The 19,395-nt window shown below is 45.9% G+C and overlaps 1 protein-coding gene across 18 annotated transcripts in view; it reads right to left on the bottom strand.

Moving 5' to 3' along the window:
• The window catches only part of MCF2L (MCF.2 cell line derived transforming sequence like), a 1,277,242-nt gene that overhangs the window by 433,633 nt on the left and 824,214 nt on the right, over nt 1-19,395 (bottom strand). For 13 of the 18 annotated variants that reach the window (XM_086934397.1, XM_086934400.1, XM_086934392.1 and 10 more), the window contains one exon: nt 10,192-10,306. In XM_086934397.1, coding sequence (XP_086790523.1) covers nt 10,192-10,306 — 115 coding nt within the window. Of the gene's footprint in view, nt 1-10,167; nt 10,307-19,395 lie in introns of all 18 variants that reach the window. The other 5 variants (XM_086934395.1, XM_086934398.1, XM_086934389.1 and 2 more) reach the window with 1 other exon arrangement.

The raw sequence follows: 19,395 nt of genomic DNA, 5'->3' as shown, positions 1-19,395 counted from the left end.
ACAACGTCCTCTCCTTCCGGTATCCTTAGTATGGCACAGTATTATGAGCACAGAGAGAATGAGAGTAAGGACAAGCAGGAAAAGAAGGCTAAGGATCTAAAGACAAGAGTTTTGTTGCAGCAAGTGGCTAGAGGGAGAGGTGCAGCGCCGGGTCGGGGTGGCGGTTTTGGACGGGGTGAGAGTAGGGAAAGATTGGGACCGAATCAGTGTGCGAGGTGCAAGCAGGAGGGGCATTGGTGGAGGGATTGCCCACTGCTTCAGTCGAATGCTGGTCCAGGGCGAGGACGAGGAAGAGGTAGTGGTGATTTTGGGAGACAGGCTGCACGGTCGGAAGGAGGCGGGAGACCGGGAGGAAATTACTTTGACAATGGTGCAGACAGACAACAGTTGCAGAGGGGCGGTGGTCAGTACTATAACGATGATTACTCAGTGGACGATCTGACGGGGTTCTCCCACAACTAGGACAGCGTAGGGCAGAGCATGGGACCAGTACCTGTGGAAGTTGATCAGAGGGGACCCTATGTCGAGGCAGACTTATTGGGGTCTCAACAAAAATTTCTAGTGGATACGGGTGCAATGAAAAGTTCAGTGGCTCATTCTCGGGTCCCAGGGGCGGCTCTGTCTGGCAAGAATAACATCTCTGTGGGTTTCGCAGGTACCCCGGTGATTAGCCCCATTTCTAAACCTCTCACGTTGACGATTGGCCCTTTCACTGTTGATTCACCGTTTCTATTGACATCGAATTGTGGAGAAAATTTGCTGGGCTTAGATTTATTGAAAAGGTTGCACGCCACCATCTATTGTTCCCCAGATGGCGTGTACCTTACTTTGGGCCCGAATGTCGCCCGCCCATTACAGTGTTTTTCAAAAGATGACCCCTTACCACCTGAATTTCAAGGCATACCCGACAGCTTGTGGGCTGTCAACGATACAGATGTAGGTAAAATGGATATTGCCCCGGTGACAATAAGGGTGAAGGTGGGGGCAAAATTACCCAGGGTTCCACAGTACAGGATTCCTAGGGAGGGAGAGAAGGCCCTGTTACAAATAATACAAGATTTAATACGGTCTGGTGTAGTGGAAGAGACGGATTCGAACATATGTAACAGCCCTATTTTACCTATCCTTAAAAGGCGGTCACCTGAAGCTACTGACAATACTCCCGATGTTTATAGGTTTGTGATTGATTTGCGCCACGTAAATAGAGTAGTGGAGCCACAATACCCGGTGGTCTCGGACATCACTACAATATTGACAATGATTCCCCCTTCTGCTAAATATTTCTCTGTCCTGGATTTGAAAAACGCTTTCTTCAGTATTCCAGTACATGAGGAGAGCCGTTATCTCTTCGGATTCTCATTGGCTGGCCGAAGCTTCCGCTTTAAGAGAATTCCCCAGGGGTACACTGAAAGTCCGAGAATATATAGTCAGGCTCTAAAGACACAATTGGATGAACTGGAACTTCCACCTGGCAACGTCATGTTGCAGTATGTGGATGATATCCTGATAGCGTCGGACGACGAGAAGGGTTGTCGGGATGCTACTGTGAAATTACTGCACCATTTGGCAAAAAGGGGCCATAAAGTATCCCTTCCAAAGTTTCAATATTGTCGAACGGAGGTAACCTACCTCGGTCACCTCCTTTCGAAAGTGGGGAGGAGATTGACGCCAGAGCGCATAAAAGCTATCAATAACATGAAGGTACCTAACACGCAGCGAGAGGTGCGCGCATTTTTGGGCATAACATCGTACTGTCGCCAGTGGATACCTAACTATGCGTTACTAACAAAACCCCTATTGTATCTGACTACCAAAGAAGTGTGCGAACCCCTACCCTGGACCCCCGCATGTCAAGAAGCGTTTGAGTCACTAAAAACGGCTTTATGTTCTGCGCCAGTTCTTGGAACACCTGATTACCAGAAGCCTTTTGTCCTTTACGTACATGAGGCGGAAGGTTGCGCGTTGTCTGTTTTAACTCAGTGTTACGGGGGGAAACAGAGACCCTGCGCTTATTTTTCTGCAATGCTCGACAATGTGGCAAGAGCGCTGCCGAGTTGTCTGAGAGCCACGGCGGCTGCTGCGGTCTCCATAAGACAATCGGCAGGGCTCGTATTGGGATCAGATCTCACAGTCATGGTACCGCATGCTGTGGACATTTTGTTGAACAGAACACAGACGCAGCACTTAACTAGTGCTCGTCTTACGGGTTATGAGATGACTCTTTTTGCACCCCATGTTACGATCAAAAGGTGTGCTACATTGAATCCTGCCACATTGTTACCTATCCCCACAGATACAAAGGACGATGACATACATGACTGTCTGTTTAGGACAGAAGAGGAGACAAAGGGGAGGGTGGATCTGACAGACAGGCCTTTGGACGAATCAGACGGGGAGTTGTATGTGGATGGGTCCTGTTTTTAACTACCAGATGGTACATCGACAGCAGCATATGCAATAACGACATTACAGACGGTGGTAGAGACCTCTAGGATACCTTACAATTCGGCCCAAGCTGCTGAGATTATAGCCTTACTGAGAGCATGTGAATTGAGTGAGGGGCTAGACGTGAACATTTATACTGACAGCCAATACGCCTTTGGCGTGGCTCATAATTATGGGCGACTTTGGGCAGAACGGGGATTTCTGACTTCTCATGGACAACGCATACAACATGGCCCACTGATATTACGACTGCTAGCGGCACTGACACTACCCAAAAGATTGGCTGTGATAAAGTGTAGTGCACATAAGACAATAGTGGATGATGTAGGGCGAGGTAATGCCTTCGCCGACGAAACAGCAAAAGAGACTGCTCGGGAAAAATTACCACGAATGTTTGTGGCAGGACCAGCTAGATGGGTCCCAGATATTAATATGTTTTCGGATACTGTACAGAGCGTGAAAAATATACAAGGCAAAGTGACTGAAGATGAATTGAGGGCATGGAAGGATGGGCAGGGGCGATTGGATGCGGATGAATGTTGGACAGATGTGACCGATAAGAGACGATGGTTACTTCCAAATGCATATGTTCTTCCAGTAGTGACGATGGCTCATGGGCCCGCACATGTTAGCGCGAAAGGCATATGCAAACTGTTGGACCCAGTGTGGAGCAATAAGAATATCTCTAAGGTGGCGACTCACTTGGTTCGACAGTGCATGGTGTGTTTGAGGCACAATCCTGGAAAGGGTACCCCTGTCCCAGCTGGAAACTTTGCACCTCCTTCTTTCCCTTTTGAGGTGATTCAGATGGATTACATCGAAATGGAAAGGGTCAACAACTTAAAGTACGTCCTTGTAGTTGTATGTGCCTTTAGTAGGTGGGTGGAGGCGTATCCAACGAAAGATTGCACGGCCATTTCTACTGCAAAAATGTTGATAAAGGAGTATTTTTCTCGCTTCGGATTACCTAGGGTGATCTGGAGCGATAATGGCACGTCCTTTAATGCAGAACTAGTCAAGCAAATATGTAAAGGCTTACAGATTTCCCAAAAATTTAATTCGGCCTTACACCCTCAGGCAGCAGGACTTGTGGAGCGGTTTAACGGAACGCTCAAATTGAAAATGGCCAAAATACATGAGAGTACAGGTCTCCGGTGGCCAGATGCCCTTCCTTTAGCCCTGCTTTCAACGAGAGTAACAGTGAATTCGAAAACGGGCGTCTCCCCCCATGAAGTGGTATTCGGCCGCCCGGCCAATATCTGGGGAGTGCCCAGACCCAAGTGTTTTTCAGAAGTACCATATCCTTTGTTGATAGACTATCTGTATGCTTTGACTAAAGATCTTCGTTCTATTCATCAGCAGGTAGCAGACACTCTGAAGCCGTTGCCGGAGGGGCCAGGACACTCCATCAACCCAGGGGACTAGGTCGTCGTCCGAAGATATCAGCGGAAGTCCTGTCTGGAGCCAAGGTGGTCGGAGCCGCGTCAGGTGCTCCTCACTACGCGTACGGCGCTTCGGGTGGAAGGAAGGAAGGCGTGGACCCACGCCTCACATGTGAAGAGGGTCCCGCTCCCGTTGCCCTATGACCAGTGGGTAAAGGACGGCATTGCTGACGAGGATCATGAGAACATACCCAGATATGTTCCCTTCTCGGATGCTTCACTGATTGGAGAAGAGCGAAGCGGAATAGAGAATTCAGTGGGCTCTACTACTCCTGTTGCTACTAGTGAAGAGACACCAGAGAGTCCAGCATTTGCCACAGATACACCTGCTTTGTTCACTGACCCCGAAGTGCCAGGGAGCACTCGATATAATTTGCGGCCCCGAAGAAAATAAGTAACAGTAACAAATATGATGGACTAAACACTGAAAGAAGGGCTTAGTGAACTTTCTGAATATGAAGATTTAGTGATAGGGATGGACTTGTAAGAGCCCTGGTGTTTAGCCGAAGATTGCGTTCTATGAGACTATAGAGTGGTGCGGGGCCCGGATTAAGTGCTCCTCTGTTTTCAATTGTTAAATGCGACGTTGGAATAAGGTATGGACGGTAAAAGCCTGCCTGTGAGGCTTTGAAGGACACAGGGAGAAGATCCCTTTTAAAGGGTTGAAGAACCCCTCTGGCCGGTCGAGGATTGTCTGGGACTATTTTTTTAGTAGAAGTGTTTTTTTTCTTTTTCTTCATTTTTGATATATTTTGGACGCTCTTGAAATGTATCCCTTTGGCCGTCCCATCCCTGATGAGGAGCAGCCCTTTGCGGCTCCTCCGAGACCTGTACCTGACTCCCCCTGGTTGGCCCTTCCCCGAAAGGGAAAAATAGTGGTCATCATCATTGTCCTAATTGCTTTTATAGTGACTCTTGGAATATTGTTTTTTCTGGATAAAGCTTACCCCGTTCATGTGTTTGCACCCACACCCACTGCTATTCCTGAACATAATATGATTACTGTAGATTATGGTGAAAGAATGTTGAGAAAGGGTTACAAAGAAAATGTTTTTATTAAGACTTTGCACCATGCACATGCCACCACCAATTTGACAGATTGTTGGGTTTGTGGGCTTCTGCCTTCTGCTGCCTATAAGAAAGACAGATTTCTAGCACTCCCTTTGACGCCTGTGAATAGTTGTGTGGGGTGGTATACTCTCATAGGTCTTGTTAAATATTTCCAGCAGCCAGATTTCCTGACTCCTCGACTGCAGAATAGGGGGTGGACAATGACAATGCGAGTACGCCCTCTGCCTCCATCTTCCCTTGGACGAATATACACCGACGGACGCTTTGACCAGACCTTTATAGAGACGTGTGAGAAAAAGTTGGGCCGGTTTTTGATACCAAATGATACTGACAAAGTTAGGGACAGTTTCCTGAAATTGAATGCTTCTCTGTCTTACAGACACCCCCCGAAGGGTAACAACAGTGCCAAGTCTCTGATACCCCTGGCTGTGGTAGGTCCTCCTCCATTTTTCTGTATAGAGGGAAGGGGTCCCATCAAAGTTGGTAATAGCTCTTGTAATGTGACTGCATCGATACGTTTGCCTCTCAGCCCCTCTTTGATTGCCCCGCCCAGTATCTATTTCGTGTGTGGAGATAATGGATACTTATGGTTGCCCGAGGGTTGGGGTGGGGTGTGTTACCTAGCCTACATGATTCCTCCTGTGTATGTAGCTCCTTCTGATTACCACAAAACTCATCGTCGATTCCCTAGTCCACAAGAGCAGCGCAAAAGGAGGGAGCTTCAGGTAGATGACGTTGACCAGACAGACACCTCGTACCAGCAATGGACTGATTTTTCTAAGGGCTTGTTACCTTTCTGGGGTCCGATATTTAATAGTAGAGCCATCCGACGACTGTCCAGGGTAATGGAGAAGGTAGTTCTTACTGAAGCTGACATTTCAACTAACATGTCAGTTGAGATTCAGGCTATGAGATTATTTACGATTCAAAATAGGATGGTGCTTGACGTCATCCTGGCAGATAGGGGCGGGGCCTGTCGCGTCATCGGGACATCTTGTTGCGTGTATATTCCTGACTCAGCTCCGACTGTTAACTTGGCAGTACAGAAATTACATAGATTAGCGACTGAACTGCATCAGGATAATGGAACATGGTCCTTACAGGGATGGCTCTGGGGTGCCTTTTCTTCCTGGGGTTGGAAAATATTGATGGGTTTGGTTGGAGTAGTGAGCGTGATACTGACTTGCTGCCTTTGTGTATATTGCCTCCCTCCATGTTGCTCAATGTGTGCTACTAATTTACGCCCGAAAAAGAAGTTACCAGGACAATATACTACTTCTATGATTACTGAAATTCCTGCTGATGCAAGTTGGTTGATGTTTATTGCAGAGGATGTTCTAGACTAAAGGATAATGATAATGACAAGAAGAAATGTTCTGCCCCTAGACTGGATATGCCGGCACTACCTTTTTGGCAAATAAATGTGGCCACAGTTAGCCAATGATGCTAAAAGGAGGGTCTGATAGAATTCACTTCTCGATGCCCCAATCACCCTTTCTCATATGTAAGTTAGCATCATATGGCTAACTAATGAAGTTCGTATATGTACCTATGTTGAATTATTTCATTTGCTACCTTATTATTCAAATGCTTGTGTGAATGTATTAGTTCCTTAGCTTAGCCTGTGTGCCGCCATTTTGTGTATTCCTCTGTGTCCGCGAGCCTCACTCGCTCATCTACCCCTCCCGCAGGAATAGAGAATTTCACTAAGACAGCAGTTTTCGTTTCTCGGCTTACTGTGGCCGAAACTAACAAGTTTCGTTATCAGTAATGTTCTCATGCCCCAGAGACGCTGAAGCCTAGCTCCATGGCCTTGAGTAAAGATAGCGATGTTTCTTTTGCAGGTGCAGATGCCTGCTGTATGATGGCATTGTTCACTGGTCTGGGTTTCAGTAATTTTCCAGAAGGGGCGTACCCTAAAAGGAACTGTACTGCATTATAATGTATTGCTGTAATGCGGAGAGTCAGTCCTCTCGTTCGCACTCCTAGGAGTGAGGTCGGACAGGGCCCTCTCATATGAGTGTTATTTGGCCTAATAAAGACTTTTGTTTATTCTTCTCCACTGTCCGGCTGACTTCCTGTATGGTGACTATAGGTGAGTGTGGTAAGTCACTCGGGTGGATTTGAGCCACGCTTATCACCTCCAAGAGTCGAGGTAAAACTATATTGTATACTTTTGCTAGCTCCTCTTCGGATTCTGCTATTCTCCCCCACTTTACCCTACGTCAGTTGTTTGATAGTGTAAGACCAATGCCCTCGTTATCCCTTTCAGTGCTATGTAAATCCAAATACTTTGGCCCTGGAAACACCAGCTCCAGAGATAGTGCGTTGTGGTCACTATCGGCCCTCTGAACTACCCTAAAATCAATAACCATCGACCGCATCCGGGTTTCTACCATGATGTAGTCTATTCGAGACTCTTGCCCCTTCTTATTATAGGTACACATCGATGGTCTATCGGATGATGTGCGTCCGTTACAAGCCCTAAGGGAATTATTTAATACAAGGGATGTAATCTGGGTTGCCAACGGGGACCATAATTTGGGGGCGTGGGGACTGACATTGAGAAATAGCACAATAATCATCCTCTCCCATTAGAGCACCTTCACTCATTCCAAAAAATGGCTCATATTGACAATTCACATCCCCTGCCAACAGAAGCCTACAATCCCCGGGCAATGTGCTAAAAAAATTGGATAAGTCATCAATTGTAGATGATTCAAGACCCGACCGTACTGGTCGGGAGTAGACATTCACAATAGCTAGTTTGAACCCATTCGGCCATTTTAGGACTAAACACTGGACGTCTTCTGAATATGTGGCCAAAATTTCCACTGCACAACCCAATTGAAGAGCAACCCATATAGCCAGACCCCCTGATGGTCTTCCTTTCCCACCCCACCTCGCAGGTACATGGAATGTGGCAAATCCCGCTCTGGAGTGTTCGTCCCTGGCCCAAGTCTCCTGAAAGAGACATAAATCCATCGGGTCTACCAAGGATTCCCACTCCATACAATTTAACTTAGATCTTATACCCGCCACATTCCATGATAATATTGTAATTGTAATTGACTTCGATGTAGTGGGAACTTTGGTGTGTGCAACGCTCCCCAATATCTCACCTTCACTTTGTGCCGCACATGTGGGTGGAGCTAGCAGTTGCAGCACCATGCTTCCATGTTTGGCGAACCCCTTTACGGTGTTTAACTCCTGGGTATGGGTCTGCCAATTGAAGAGGGTCTTACTGGACTATCACCAAGCAATTCCACCCTTTCACTGGGCTTGGCAAGGTTCCTATTTTGAGAGGTGCCCAACCTATTCTCCCTATCAGTCTGAAGTCAATCCACCATTTCCAGGGTGCTAAACCTATTATAGGTCAGTGGCTAGCTCTGGTTAATTGGTTCTCTATACCCACCCCTGTTCACCATTCCCCTCCGCCTATGCATCACCAAGGACCAGTCATGTGTCATTAATATCACCTGACTCCATTATAGCTGGAAAGTTCTTATCTCGGGTCTGAGCTTGTTCCTATTTCCCTCTTTGCCACTCTGTGTCCCTAGTATCTATTTTAATTTTACTCTGTGCATGTGTAGGCCACATTAGATCACTTTATGCAGATTTCCATTTTTGCATTTCATACATACTTTAGCAATGCATTCCTAGCAGTTGTGTCAAGCAAAATGTCTAACTCCAACCGGTGCTAATGTTGTATGCAGGAATGAAGTAGAGGTCATGATGAAAGATTACATGTCCTTTACTTTCAGTGAATATGCTCGAGTATTAAAAGGCATATATATTGTAATATGTTGCACTAAAATAAATGTATAACACGTGTAACTCGCAAGCTAGTAATACAGTCCATTAGGTGGTGCAAAAATCAAACTTATTGTCAGTTTTGAATCACTGGAGATGTGAGTGTTTGATGGATGCTATCCCCGCACTCAAGAATAGCTAATCCACATTTCATTGCGCATAGTGCATGTGTGTCAATGTATGTTTTAGTGGTATGCACCTTTCATTCTGAACACACATCGACCTTTATTTTAACTTGGTTTATGAGCCCAGTGTTACTCATGTATATGTTCTTTTTTTCGGAGAACATATAAATGATGTCTTTAGAAAATGAAAACTTTTTGATGGACTTTTTTTAACCTCAAACTGTTATGCTATCACTGTATAATCCTTGTGGATTTTCAGTATAATTATATAGCTAGTGAAATTATGATTTTTTTTAATGGAGTTCTACACTTAAATTTCCTATTAGAATAGGGTGTCGCCAGGACAATGCATGGGAAAATACAGCCATGCATTTCCAAGCCAAGGCCGCAGGATTTAACCAACATGGAGCTGCCACTTGAACTTCGTAACAGCCCTGCAAATCGACTGATGGGAATACACTTCAAACTATAAATCCACCAAACTATCAAGGAAAAAGTAGCCATTAGTGGTCAAAAGTTGGAGAAAAATGGCACTCCATAATGACACAACATAACAACGGAGCAATCCAGCTAGTGACACAAAAATATAGATTCAACCTCCAAGTGTTGGTGAAAGAGGGAATAAACTTAGCAAGAGTATTACTTCACACACCCCAACGATGGGCCTTTGTTGTGAGTGTCTCCCATTGTGGCTACTCTAAAAAACAAGCAGCAACACGTGGCGGCCCAACACGGCAATTGAGCATGAGCTATACCCATGCCACACATCAACAAGATGTTCATTAACCACAAAATGGCAACTTAATTTTCCCCCGAGTCTTAGCTGACTACGTTTTGATGAAATCGGATAAATTGGGAAAAGAAGCAACGATTAATAATAATAATAATAATAATAATACTGGATTTTGTATAGCGCAACAGCTACCTCGCGGGGAGGTGTCCCGACGCTAATAGAACACAGATGACCTTAAGGAGGGTGGACAGATCAGCAATACACCTCAAAATATGAAATCCCAACAAAACCTCCTTTTGCCCTTCAGTCTCTTCTAAATTACCTCACTCTTACCTTTCACATGAATATTCTCTAAGAGAGAGACCCTATTGTGAAAAAATGATGACACAAAAGTAGTTTGGAAGAATCCATCAAATACCAATACTTCTTCTCTACAGTTACCTGGCGGTTCCCATTATTGTCACGCTCAATGTTGAAGAGCTCATGCCAGCGATAAGATAATACACTTAATACACATTTCAATGACAAGAAAGCTCACTTGTTTTCAGTAGCAGCCTCGTACCTGGGCACACTAGTTAGATAGGTCAAGACATTCTGGAATTCCTTCTCGGGGATTTCGCTGAAAGCAGGGTAGTCCGGAAATGTAATGACAGGGCATCCATTTGCCCCACGTCCCCCTAAAGAAAAATAACATGAGCATGAAAAAGACAGCAACTTTTACCAACATTCCACCTGCATACATATTTAATAAAAAGTGACCAGACCTACAGTTTTTGTTGTTGCTGTTATAAAACCTTATATCTCATTTACTAGTTTCTCGAGCAAAACAGTAAATGAGTTGAGTAAACATTGCTTTTGTGCATGATACAATATGAAGACAAGAGTTGTTAAAAACCATACAGAAAGAAATATAAAGGGTACCTCTCCACTGTCAACCAAACCCGCCATCAGTTGCAAGCTGTGATAACCTATTAGCCTTTCTTTTACGACCCCCTACCCACCCCCTTCATGTCTATCTTGTATGTTGCAGTAATATCAACAGGGCGGTGTCAGGGCATGCGGGCGAGCAACGTTTAGCATTGAGTTGGTCTATCTCCCAATGTGATCTTTCTTTATGGGTTGTTGAATTGTGTATTTCTCTTGTCTTTCAACCCACTTCCGTTGGGACAATCCTGTGTTCTGGTTGTGAGGTGCGTAAGGGTTGTGCAGCAGTTGTATAGTTTTTTAATGGGCCCCATATGTCTTTTGGGCGGGAGGTCATGGGTAAAGTGCTGCTAAACAGGTCGCTGTTGATGTTGAAATATGTAAGACTATTTAACCAAGCTTGTAATGTGGTAGCTGCTTTTTCCTCCCCACCTGAGCGCGCTCTCTCTTTTAGCCAACAACAGCCCCAGGGAGATGAACACCAGACCTACAGTTGATACTGATCTTTGATAGTAATCCTGATACACTTTACACTTAAATCAAGTTAATGGCACTCCATTGCTTTCAACTGGACGAGGTGTCAGATATGACCTGTTGCTAAAAAAACATATGATAAAAACAATATTGTTTTTACAGATATGAGGTTAAAAAAAGATAGAATTAGAAATACCGTGGGAACTAGTGATCAAGGGAGATATTGGGATTTAGATTGATATTGAGATGAACTCGAATGAGGCTGGGCGATTTCAAGGAAGACACAGAGATGGAGAAGGATAGTCATCGAAAGATGAATTGAGAAATGCTTTTGTTGGTTGATAGTAAAAGATGGACATAACAAAATATGGAATGCCAGGTTATTAGGAGATAAATAGCATTGGTGTACCGTTCATGCGATCTTCTACTTGTTATAGATTTGTATATCTATTGAAGAAAGATACTTGCAGTGCTAGTTCATTCCATTTGCCCAAAAAGAAATTGTGCCTATGTTAACAGAAGATTTGCTGGGTCAAATATTGTGAATTGTTTCCATTTTTATTTGCCCTATTGTCACTAGGAAATTGCAAAAAAACGGGCTAAAAAAATTAAAAAACTTTTTTTTTAACTTGCTTCAAAAGCATAACCGTTTGTTAAAAAAATAATCAATGTATTTAAAGTGTTTCTTGCACAAAAAAAAGTATTTGCTTTAAAAAAACAGAATCAATTTGTGAATATAATGCAGCGGATAAAGCCTCCTAATTTGATTCATAACAAATTACCAGGTCTAGGAATTCTTCACACAATTGATACAAAAAAAGGATAGACCTTTTTTATTTCAACATTATTTGCTATATTTAGTTTTAGTTTTATTTGCTAGATCATGTCATCTTTCAAACTGGGGATTTCTTATGGTTTAATTTGTCTTACCAAACAATAAATACCATTTGTCGTACAAGAAAGTAAAGGATAAGTTCTTCCTCGTGTTTGGACTTCGGCTGTGAGTCTCTCTGACTGAGTTTCATTCACTGCAATCTCTGTTTTGATGGATTGGAAGTGCTAACCACCAGAGTGTACCTTTTTAGGTCTCGGCTAGCGTAGTCTGCGCACATGCGCAGTCTCGCCAGCAAGTCTTAATGACTCTGAGTAGCAAGGGTAAACCCCGCCCCTCTTCTCCATTGGCTGGCCTCCTAAACGGCGGCCAGCCGTTGGAGAAGAGGCCTCAGTGATGTCATTCTTTCCATCTAAGCCCCGTCTTTTTCGGATTGGGGGGCATGTTTTTTAGTTTTGTTCTACCTGTGACGTTGTCAGTGAAAAACACACTGCAGTCCATCCCAAGCACAGAGGAGTAAAACAAGGAGCAAATCAGGCGCTCGGATCCAATCCTGTACCGTTACTGATAAAAGGCTGCTTAAGTCCCACCCACAGGATTTCGAGCACTTATCCTTTCTTGATCAGGGCGAGCTCTCTGGAACGATTTCCATGGACTAATGTACCAGTCTCTCGCCTCCCCGCCCAACACAAAGAGTATAAAGTTTTAGGCCCCTACACTGCTAAGTATGTATATGATACTGCAAGCCTGCATGTTCACCCACCGGCACCCCCAATACCTCTCAGGTGCAATAGACGCCAGACAGAGCCCTGTAAACTTGCCACCCCCAGTTTCAGCACACATTACCTCAGTGGCCCTTGGTCTCACCGTGTCCCGCTCGCCCGGAGCTGCCCGATCTCCCGCTCACAGGCCTGCAGTTGTCACTGCTGCTGTTCGATGAGGTTGAGTTGGAGCAGGAGGATCTGCTTGAGGTAGGCGGCCTGTGCGGGATCTCCGGCGGCAGCTGCAGGCCCTGGGCTGCGGCGGCCCGGGCTCTTCCACAGCCGTTCTCCGCCCGGCTCATCGCGGACCATGGCTACCAGCCCCTGGGGGCTGTCCCGGCCTTTAGACTCATGTCCAAGCCAGCAAGCTCAGTGGGCCGCTCGCATACCAGGTGAGCCTGGGCCCCCGTGTGCGCCAGAGTGGGGCCTGCAGGGAGTGCCTCTGGCGGCTCTCGTCGGGCCTCGGCTGGTCCGGGCTTCGTGGTCTCCTTTGTTTCTGGCCCTGTGTCCGCCTCTTCTGTGGGCTTCAGTCCCCAGTCCTCCGCCCTCGGCCTGCCTCAGCTCGCTCTTTTGTCTCGGCCTCGGACTCCAAAGTGAGCTCCGCTTTCTCCTGGCCGCCCTAGGGGTTACTGAGGCCCAGTACAGGCCTCGCCTCTTTCCCTGGCTCCGCTCATCAGCACCTTCTCCCGCCTCGACTCTCCCCGGACTCTACTGCCGCCTCTTTTCCTTTCTACCCTTGTCTTCACCGGTTCGTCTGTCCTCAGCCCCTCAGTCTTCCCTCTAGAGACCCTCCTTTCCCTTCATATCAGGGTTGCTCCTTCTGCTTCTTTCCAGCCGTGTCCCCCTAGCTTGACTTCCCCTTAGACCTCTCCTGTCTAGCGTCTCTTCCCTCAGCTCCGCGGGACTGGCTCTTCAGTGTGCCCCTCTCTCCTTTCAGCTCCTAAGGCTTGGCTGCCGCCTGTTCTCCCCCGTCTGCCCTCTCTCCCTTTGGCCCCTCAGGTCCCTCTTCCTGTCAGTCCCTCGGGCTTGTCTCCCCTCAGTTATCTTCTCTTCCCTCGGTTCTCCCAGGGTCGGCCTCTCCACGTGACCAGCCTGTCGCCCCTCCGTGGCTCTTCGTGTGGCCGGTGTTTTGCTTTCTGTCATTTTCCTCAGTTGCCTCCTCCGACCTCCTGGCGTTTCTCTCTCACCCAGCTAAGTCTCCAATGGCAAGAACCCTATGAGGTCCCAGGGTGTCATCCTAGTCAACTTCTGCAGCTCTCGCATCTGATTACCCAGCTATAGGAGAGGTCTTCCGAGATAATTTACCCTCCAATCTAAGTAGGTCATGGCTTGGTTCCAGGCGTTAAGAGAAGCCTTTGTCGGTATCAACAGAGGGGGCCTGAAGGGTTAACCATAAGTGGCTGCATGAGTTTGTCTTGCACCTCAATATTTTGAAAAAAAGAAGCAACAGAGACACCGAAGACTCCTGATCTCATTCTGTGGAATCACAAGTGTATAATAATAATCATCCCTTTTGGGTTGCCTCGCCGTACTTTGTTTTCTTTAACCATGAATGTAATGTATATGAGATTTCCCTTCCATCGCATATCACTCTAGCCTTGTTGCTGGGTCTTATCTGAGTGTGTGACTCCATTCGTTCACTGTCTGTTGCTGAGAGGCCCAGTAGTAAACCCTGAGGTCTGGTATGCAATGCCTCTGTTATATATAGCCTTTGTAGGGTACGGAGCACAATGTGGGGGGTATCTCCATCCCAAAGAAGGGTCCCTTCCACCTTGTTGAAGAAGGTCATCGTTCCCGGCCAGAGGGGTATTTTGAAGGATGTTGAAGAATTTGGGTCTGGTAATCATCTCAAAGAGGGCTTCCCTGCCCATAATCTAAAGAGGCAGTCTCTCCAGGGGTCACTGTCTTCCTGGCACATCTGAGAGACTATCCCCCAAATTCTTCTCCAGAATCCGGACAGGGCAGCGTGTGAATTCTATTCACAGGTAGCAGAAACCCTCTGTCGAAACCAAGACCTATGGGTGATCATAGCTGTTGGGGGCCAGCAACCCATCTTGTACAGGGTGGATTTATGGCAGTTTATTTTGTAGACTGCGTATCATTCAAAGTTGCAGAACACGGACAAAACAATGGGCAAATAGGTTACCGGCTCTGCAATGTACATCAGAATGCCATCTGCATAAAAAACTCTCTCAGGCTCACCTGATACTCCTGGGGAGCCCACTAAGTCTGCCCTGGGTCTTAACCAGCTCGCCAAAGGCTCAATACACAGGGTGAACAGTAGCGGGACAAGGGAAAACCCTGCTTTGCCCCCTGTACAAGCTGAAACTCCTGCAAGAATAAACCATTTACTTTTACACTCACTTGCAGATGGTTGTAAAGCAGCTACACCCAGCCACAGTACCACAGGTCTAATCGGAGTCTCTTTAACACCTAGAAAAGGTATTTACAAGTGATGGAATCAAAGCCTCTCTCTGCATCCAGTGCAAACAGAGGTAAAGCCTCTGGGGTGGTACAGAGTTAGTCCAACCAGTTATGGAAGTGCTGCAGGTTTTGCCAAGTAGCTTTGCCAATCTGGTCCGTATGTACCATGGTCAGGATGACTTTCACCAGGCGGACTGCCAATATGTTCTCAAGGACCCTGATCTCTCTATTTAGTGGGGAGATTGTCTTTATGAAGCATAATGAGTAGGCGGATTCCAATGTTTGGGTATGACTATTATAGGTGCCCCTCTTAGGTCTTGTTGGAAGTGGAGGTCCCTGTCACTTACCGCCACCATCAAATGCTGGAGGCGTGCGTCCTCAACCCCTCGCTTCAACATTAGGCTAAGTAAGGACACTGTCTGAGATAGCCCTGCTCACCCCCTTAGTAGCTTGGCACGACCAGCCAGGCTCATCTCCAAGGCAGGAGTGTTCAGTATGTGCAACCACACTCACAGTAACCCCATGATGTCATCACAAATAGACTCCACACGAGTATTGATAACATGAGTATACTCTTTATATAGGCAATTATACAATATTCCCAACCACCACTTCTAGCCAACAGTTAAGCTCACTTCTAACCATTTCCCAAAAGGTTAGGCAAGTCGTATTACTAGAATCACACATGTTGCAAAAGGAAACAATACTGCAATGCGTAACAATATTCTCTTATACTGTGCAACAAAGAAACAATGCCATATGTAGCTCACCAGCACCTCAGGTTGCACTTCAACACGCACACCACGTGTCCGAGACTCGCCTATTCTCTGGTGCTCATGACGATCCGGCGCTCTTCACCAATGCTCCGCTTGCACCTCAACATGCACCCTGCGTGTCCAGGCGCTCTCCACCAGCGCCCTGGCTGCACCACGACATGCACTCTTGCGTGTCCGAGTCTCACCTCTTCTCCCGGTGCACACAATGTCCAGGCGCTCTTCCCTAACGCCCTGGCTGCACCACGACACGCACTCTTGTACGTCAGAGACTCACTTCTTCTTTTGTTGCCTGGGAGGCCCCGGCGCTCTTCACCAACACCGGGGCTGCACCACGACATGAACCCAGTGCGTCCGAGACTCACTTCCTCCGTTGGTGCACACGATTTTCAGGCACTCCTTTCCAACGCCCTGGCTGCACCATGACACACACTCTTGCGCGCCCGAGTCTCGCTTCTTCCTTTGGTACACACGAGGCAAATGCGCTCTTCACCAACACCCGGGCTGCACCACGACACACACCCAGCGCGTCCGAGTTTCACTTGAAACTCCAGGTGCCCAGGATCACAGGGCACAATTTGCGAAGGTCTCAGGCTAGACAGAGCACACGCACCCAAGGCGTATCTGAGAGTCTTCTCTGGAAACTTTTATGTTCCTGTGGTTCAAAAACAGGAAGCAAGCTCACCTCGGACCCTTGGGGTTACACAGAACAAAGCACAGTCTTCTTCAAGCAGGGGGACCCAGCTCCACCAAGCACAGTCCCACCAGCCTCTTCCTTAGTGAGAACAGCAAAGTGCAGACCAGCCCCAGATAACGAAGCAAGGATTGGTCTATCCACACCAGTCTTTTCAGTTGCTCCTTCTTTAGCAGAGGTTCCTATTGACCACAGAATGGGTCCATGCTTTTTCAGTCTCAATCCATATCTGTTTCATTCCCACGTTCAGGGGCTTGAGGTCTCATTGTTACACCCCGTAATGTCTTTGAAGTTTTATGTGCTCAAGGGTCCCTGACCCCTCCCTAAATCAGTTCTGGGTGTCTCCCTCCCAGTGTCACAACTCTTCTTTAGATACTGGGGGTCTGGATCCCTAATCACTCAGCAGGAGATGGGTCAATTGGTTTATAGCACCAGCCCAGGCCTTTTCACCTCCCGGGCTTCTCCTCCCCCTACTCTCCAGATGCAGGGTAGCCTGGTGCCATCTAAACCTTTCCCTGGGTCAAGACCTCTCCCAGCTCCTCTCAACTTTCAGTTCCAGGCAGACAATCCACATTTCAGAGACACACAGAAATGCTCAGAGTAAAAAACTCTGCCATTTTCTGACTGGTTTATAAACACACAGTGAAAAAACCACCTTCACAGAAAGATGCATTATGACACTGTGAGTCCATACATACCAAACTTCACCTCTCCATTATAAACTGCCAGGAAACTAGGCTTACAGACAACACACAGCCTCCCTATCCTGTCCTATGGGCAGAATGGCCTTTCAGCAGTGAAAAACGAAAAGGAGAATTGTTCACTGTCAGAACATAACACTTACCTCCGTTTATGTTCTGCCTTTTACCTACACTGCACCCGGCCTAGGGGTTACCTGGTACCAACCACGGGGCTGCCCCATGTGTATGTAAATGGGAAAGTCAGGACTGACAAGTGGTTGCACTTGTCAGGACTACATGCTAACTTAGCATTCTGCGCGCAGGCCCTTCACCAAAGGACTGAGTTCCCTTCTCTGCGCGCCCCTGCATTACTAGCCCTTGCACACACAGTGCACATCACTAGGGACTTTTACTTGTAAGGCAAACATACCAATTATGGCCAACCAATTACCATTACATTTTACATAGGGAACTCCTGTACTTTGACACTGATCAGCAGTGGCAAAGTACCCAAAGCATCTAGATAGGCATATCTAGGTCAGGAAAACGGTCTAGGGGGGAAGTAAAAAGTTTAGGGATTTTAACCAAAAATGCCAAGTCCTACAGGTCTGATAAGAATTCACCTATTTTTAGCGTGTCTTCTAGCATAGCTAGTATATGGGAAACCATCACAGAGAGAGTACGTTTGTAAAACTCCACCAGTATGCCATTTGTGCCCAGAGCCTTCCCAGACTGTGAAGCACCGTAATTTTGGCTCTATCTTTACACGTCACAAATATGCAATATATACGTGCAATAAGTACTATATACCTGTGTGTCCGAATAATGTTATGTAGAGACTTGCACTTTATATCGCTACTGAAGTGCATTCACTGTAGGATTAGAGATTCATGCATACACTGTACATCAACCTTATTAAATTATATATATTTCCTAGAAATCTGATGAAAGCCATCCTCACACTATTAAAATGTATTTACTTTAGAAACGAAAAGACTTATGTAATGTGTGCACTAATGTTTCATACATAGATTTATAATGGAGTTCTTTGTCACATCTGTATACGTGTACGCAGTTATTTCATCTGTATGTAAAATGTAATATGAATCTAATGTACTGACAGTTTTCATTCAGTTTGTAGTTGAATGTGCACACATTTATTGAATGTGCACCAGTGATTTAATATTATACACTAACTTGCCATAACTAGGCCGGTATTTCTTTCTGCATGAAATGCTGTTTCCAATTCTCTGCTTGTGTGTCTTTTCCCTGCAAGGACATTCACATGGTTATTTTGAGAATGGATTAAACACTGTACTAGCAATAGAGAGAGTTTGAGAAGAAGACCTTGACAAGGAAAGTAGAGCGCCAGTGCATCATCTGAAAGTTTCTGTTCAGCACTGTTGCAAAAGCTCACAGGTGACCAAGGACAATACTGCTCCCATGTCTGGCCTGGGCGAAATTGAAAGTGTTTCAGCTCATATCGTACAAATGGAAAGGACAATGGAGTCCCTGATGATGTGAACAGAGGGGTGTTACTTGGGAGATTCTGGTAGAAATAACAGGATTTCACACTGTCTCAGGTACAGTCACTTTCCTTTGGACTTTGAGAATTTCAGACCTCTGTGTTAATCTTCTTTGACTCTTGCTGAGTGTAGGTGAGGCTAACACTTATTTCCCTGTCCCAAGAAGACTGTTGACGAGCTTTTGAAATACTGACTCCTTCCTGCATTTTCCTATTTTTCTACATTTCTCTGATTTTTTTAGATCCTTTTCAGTTTTAAACTTTCGTCTTTAGTTTGTACTTAATCTAGATTATTTTAGACTTCACCCATGTAAAGAAGAGAGAACCAGAAACTCTTCTCTGAGCATGAAAATCTGTTATTTATATTTGGTATTGCTGTGACTGAACTTCTTGTCTGCCTTATTCTTGTATACCTGAACTTCTTCAGGTCGGATTACCCAATCGTTACTCGGTACCATTTACATCATGGTTTTAAGATTTGTTTACCTTTACCCAACTGATAACCTGTAACAAACCATCTTAACTATAGTCACTGATTCCTGATAGCCAAATGGGTTGCACTGTTAATGAGATTGTTTGATTAAATTAGAATTCCCTTTACTTGTCAGTCAGAGAAAAAGGTCCACCCAATAATATTGGCAAGAGGGTTGGCCCAGTGCTGCATCAATTGCATTAGGAA

This window comes from Lissotriton vulgaris, chromosome 8, assembly GCF_964263255.1.
Source record: "Lissotriton vulgaris chromosome 8, aLisVul1.2, whole genome shotgun sequence".
NCBI lineage: Eukaryota > Metazoa > Chordata > Amphibia > Caudata > Salamandridae > Lissotriton > Lissotriton vulgaris.
Note: the sequence above shows the minus strand (reverse complement) of the source record. Positions and strands in the feature narration are given on the sequence as shown.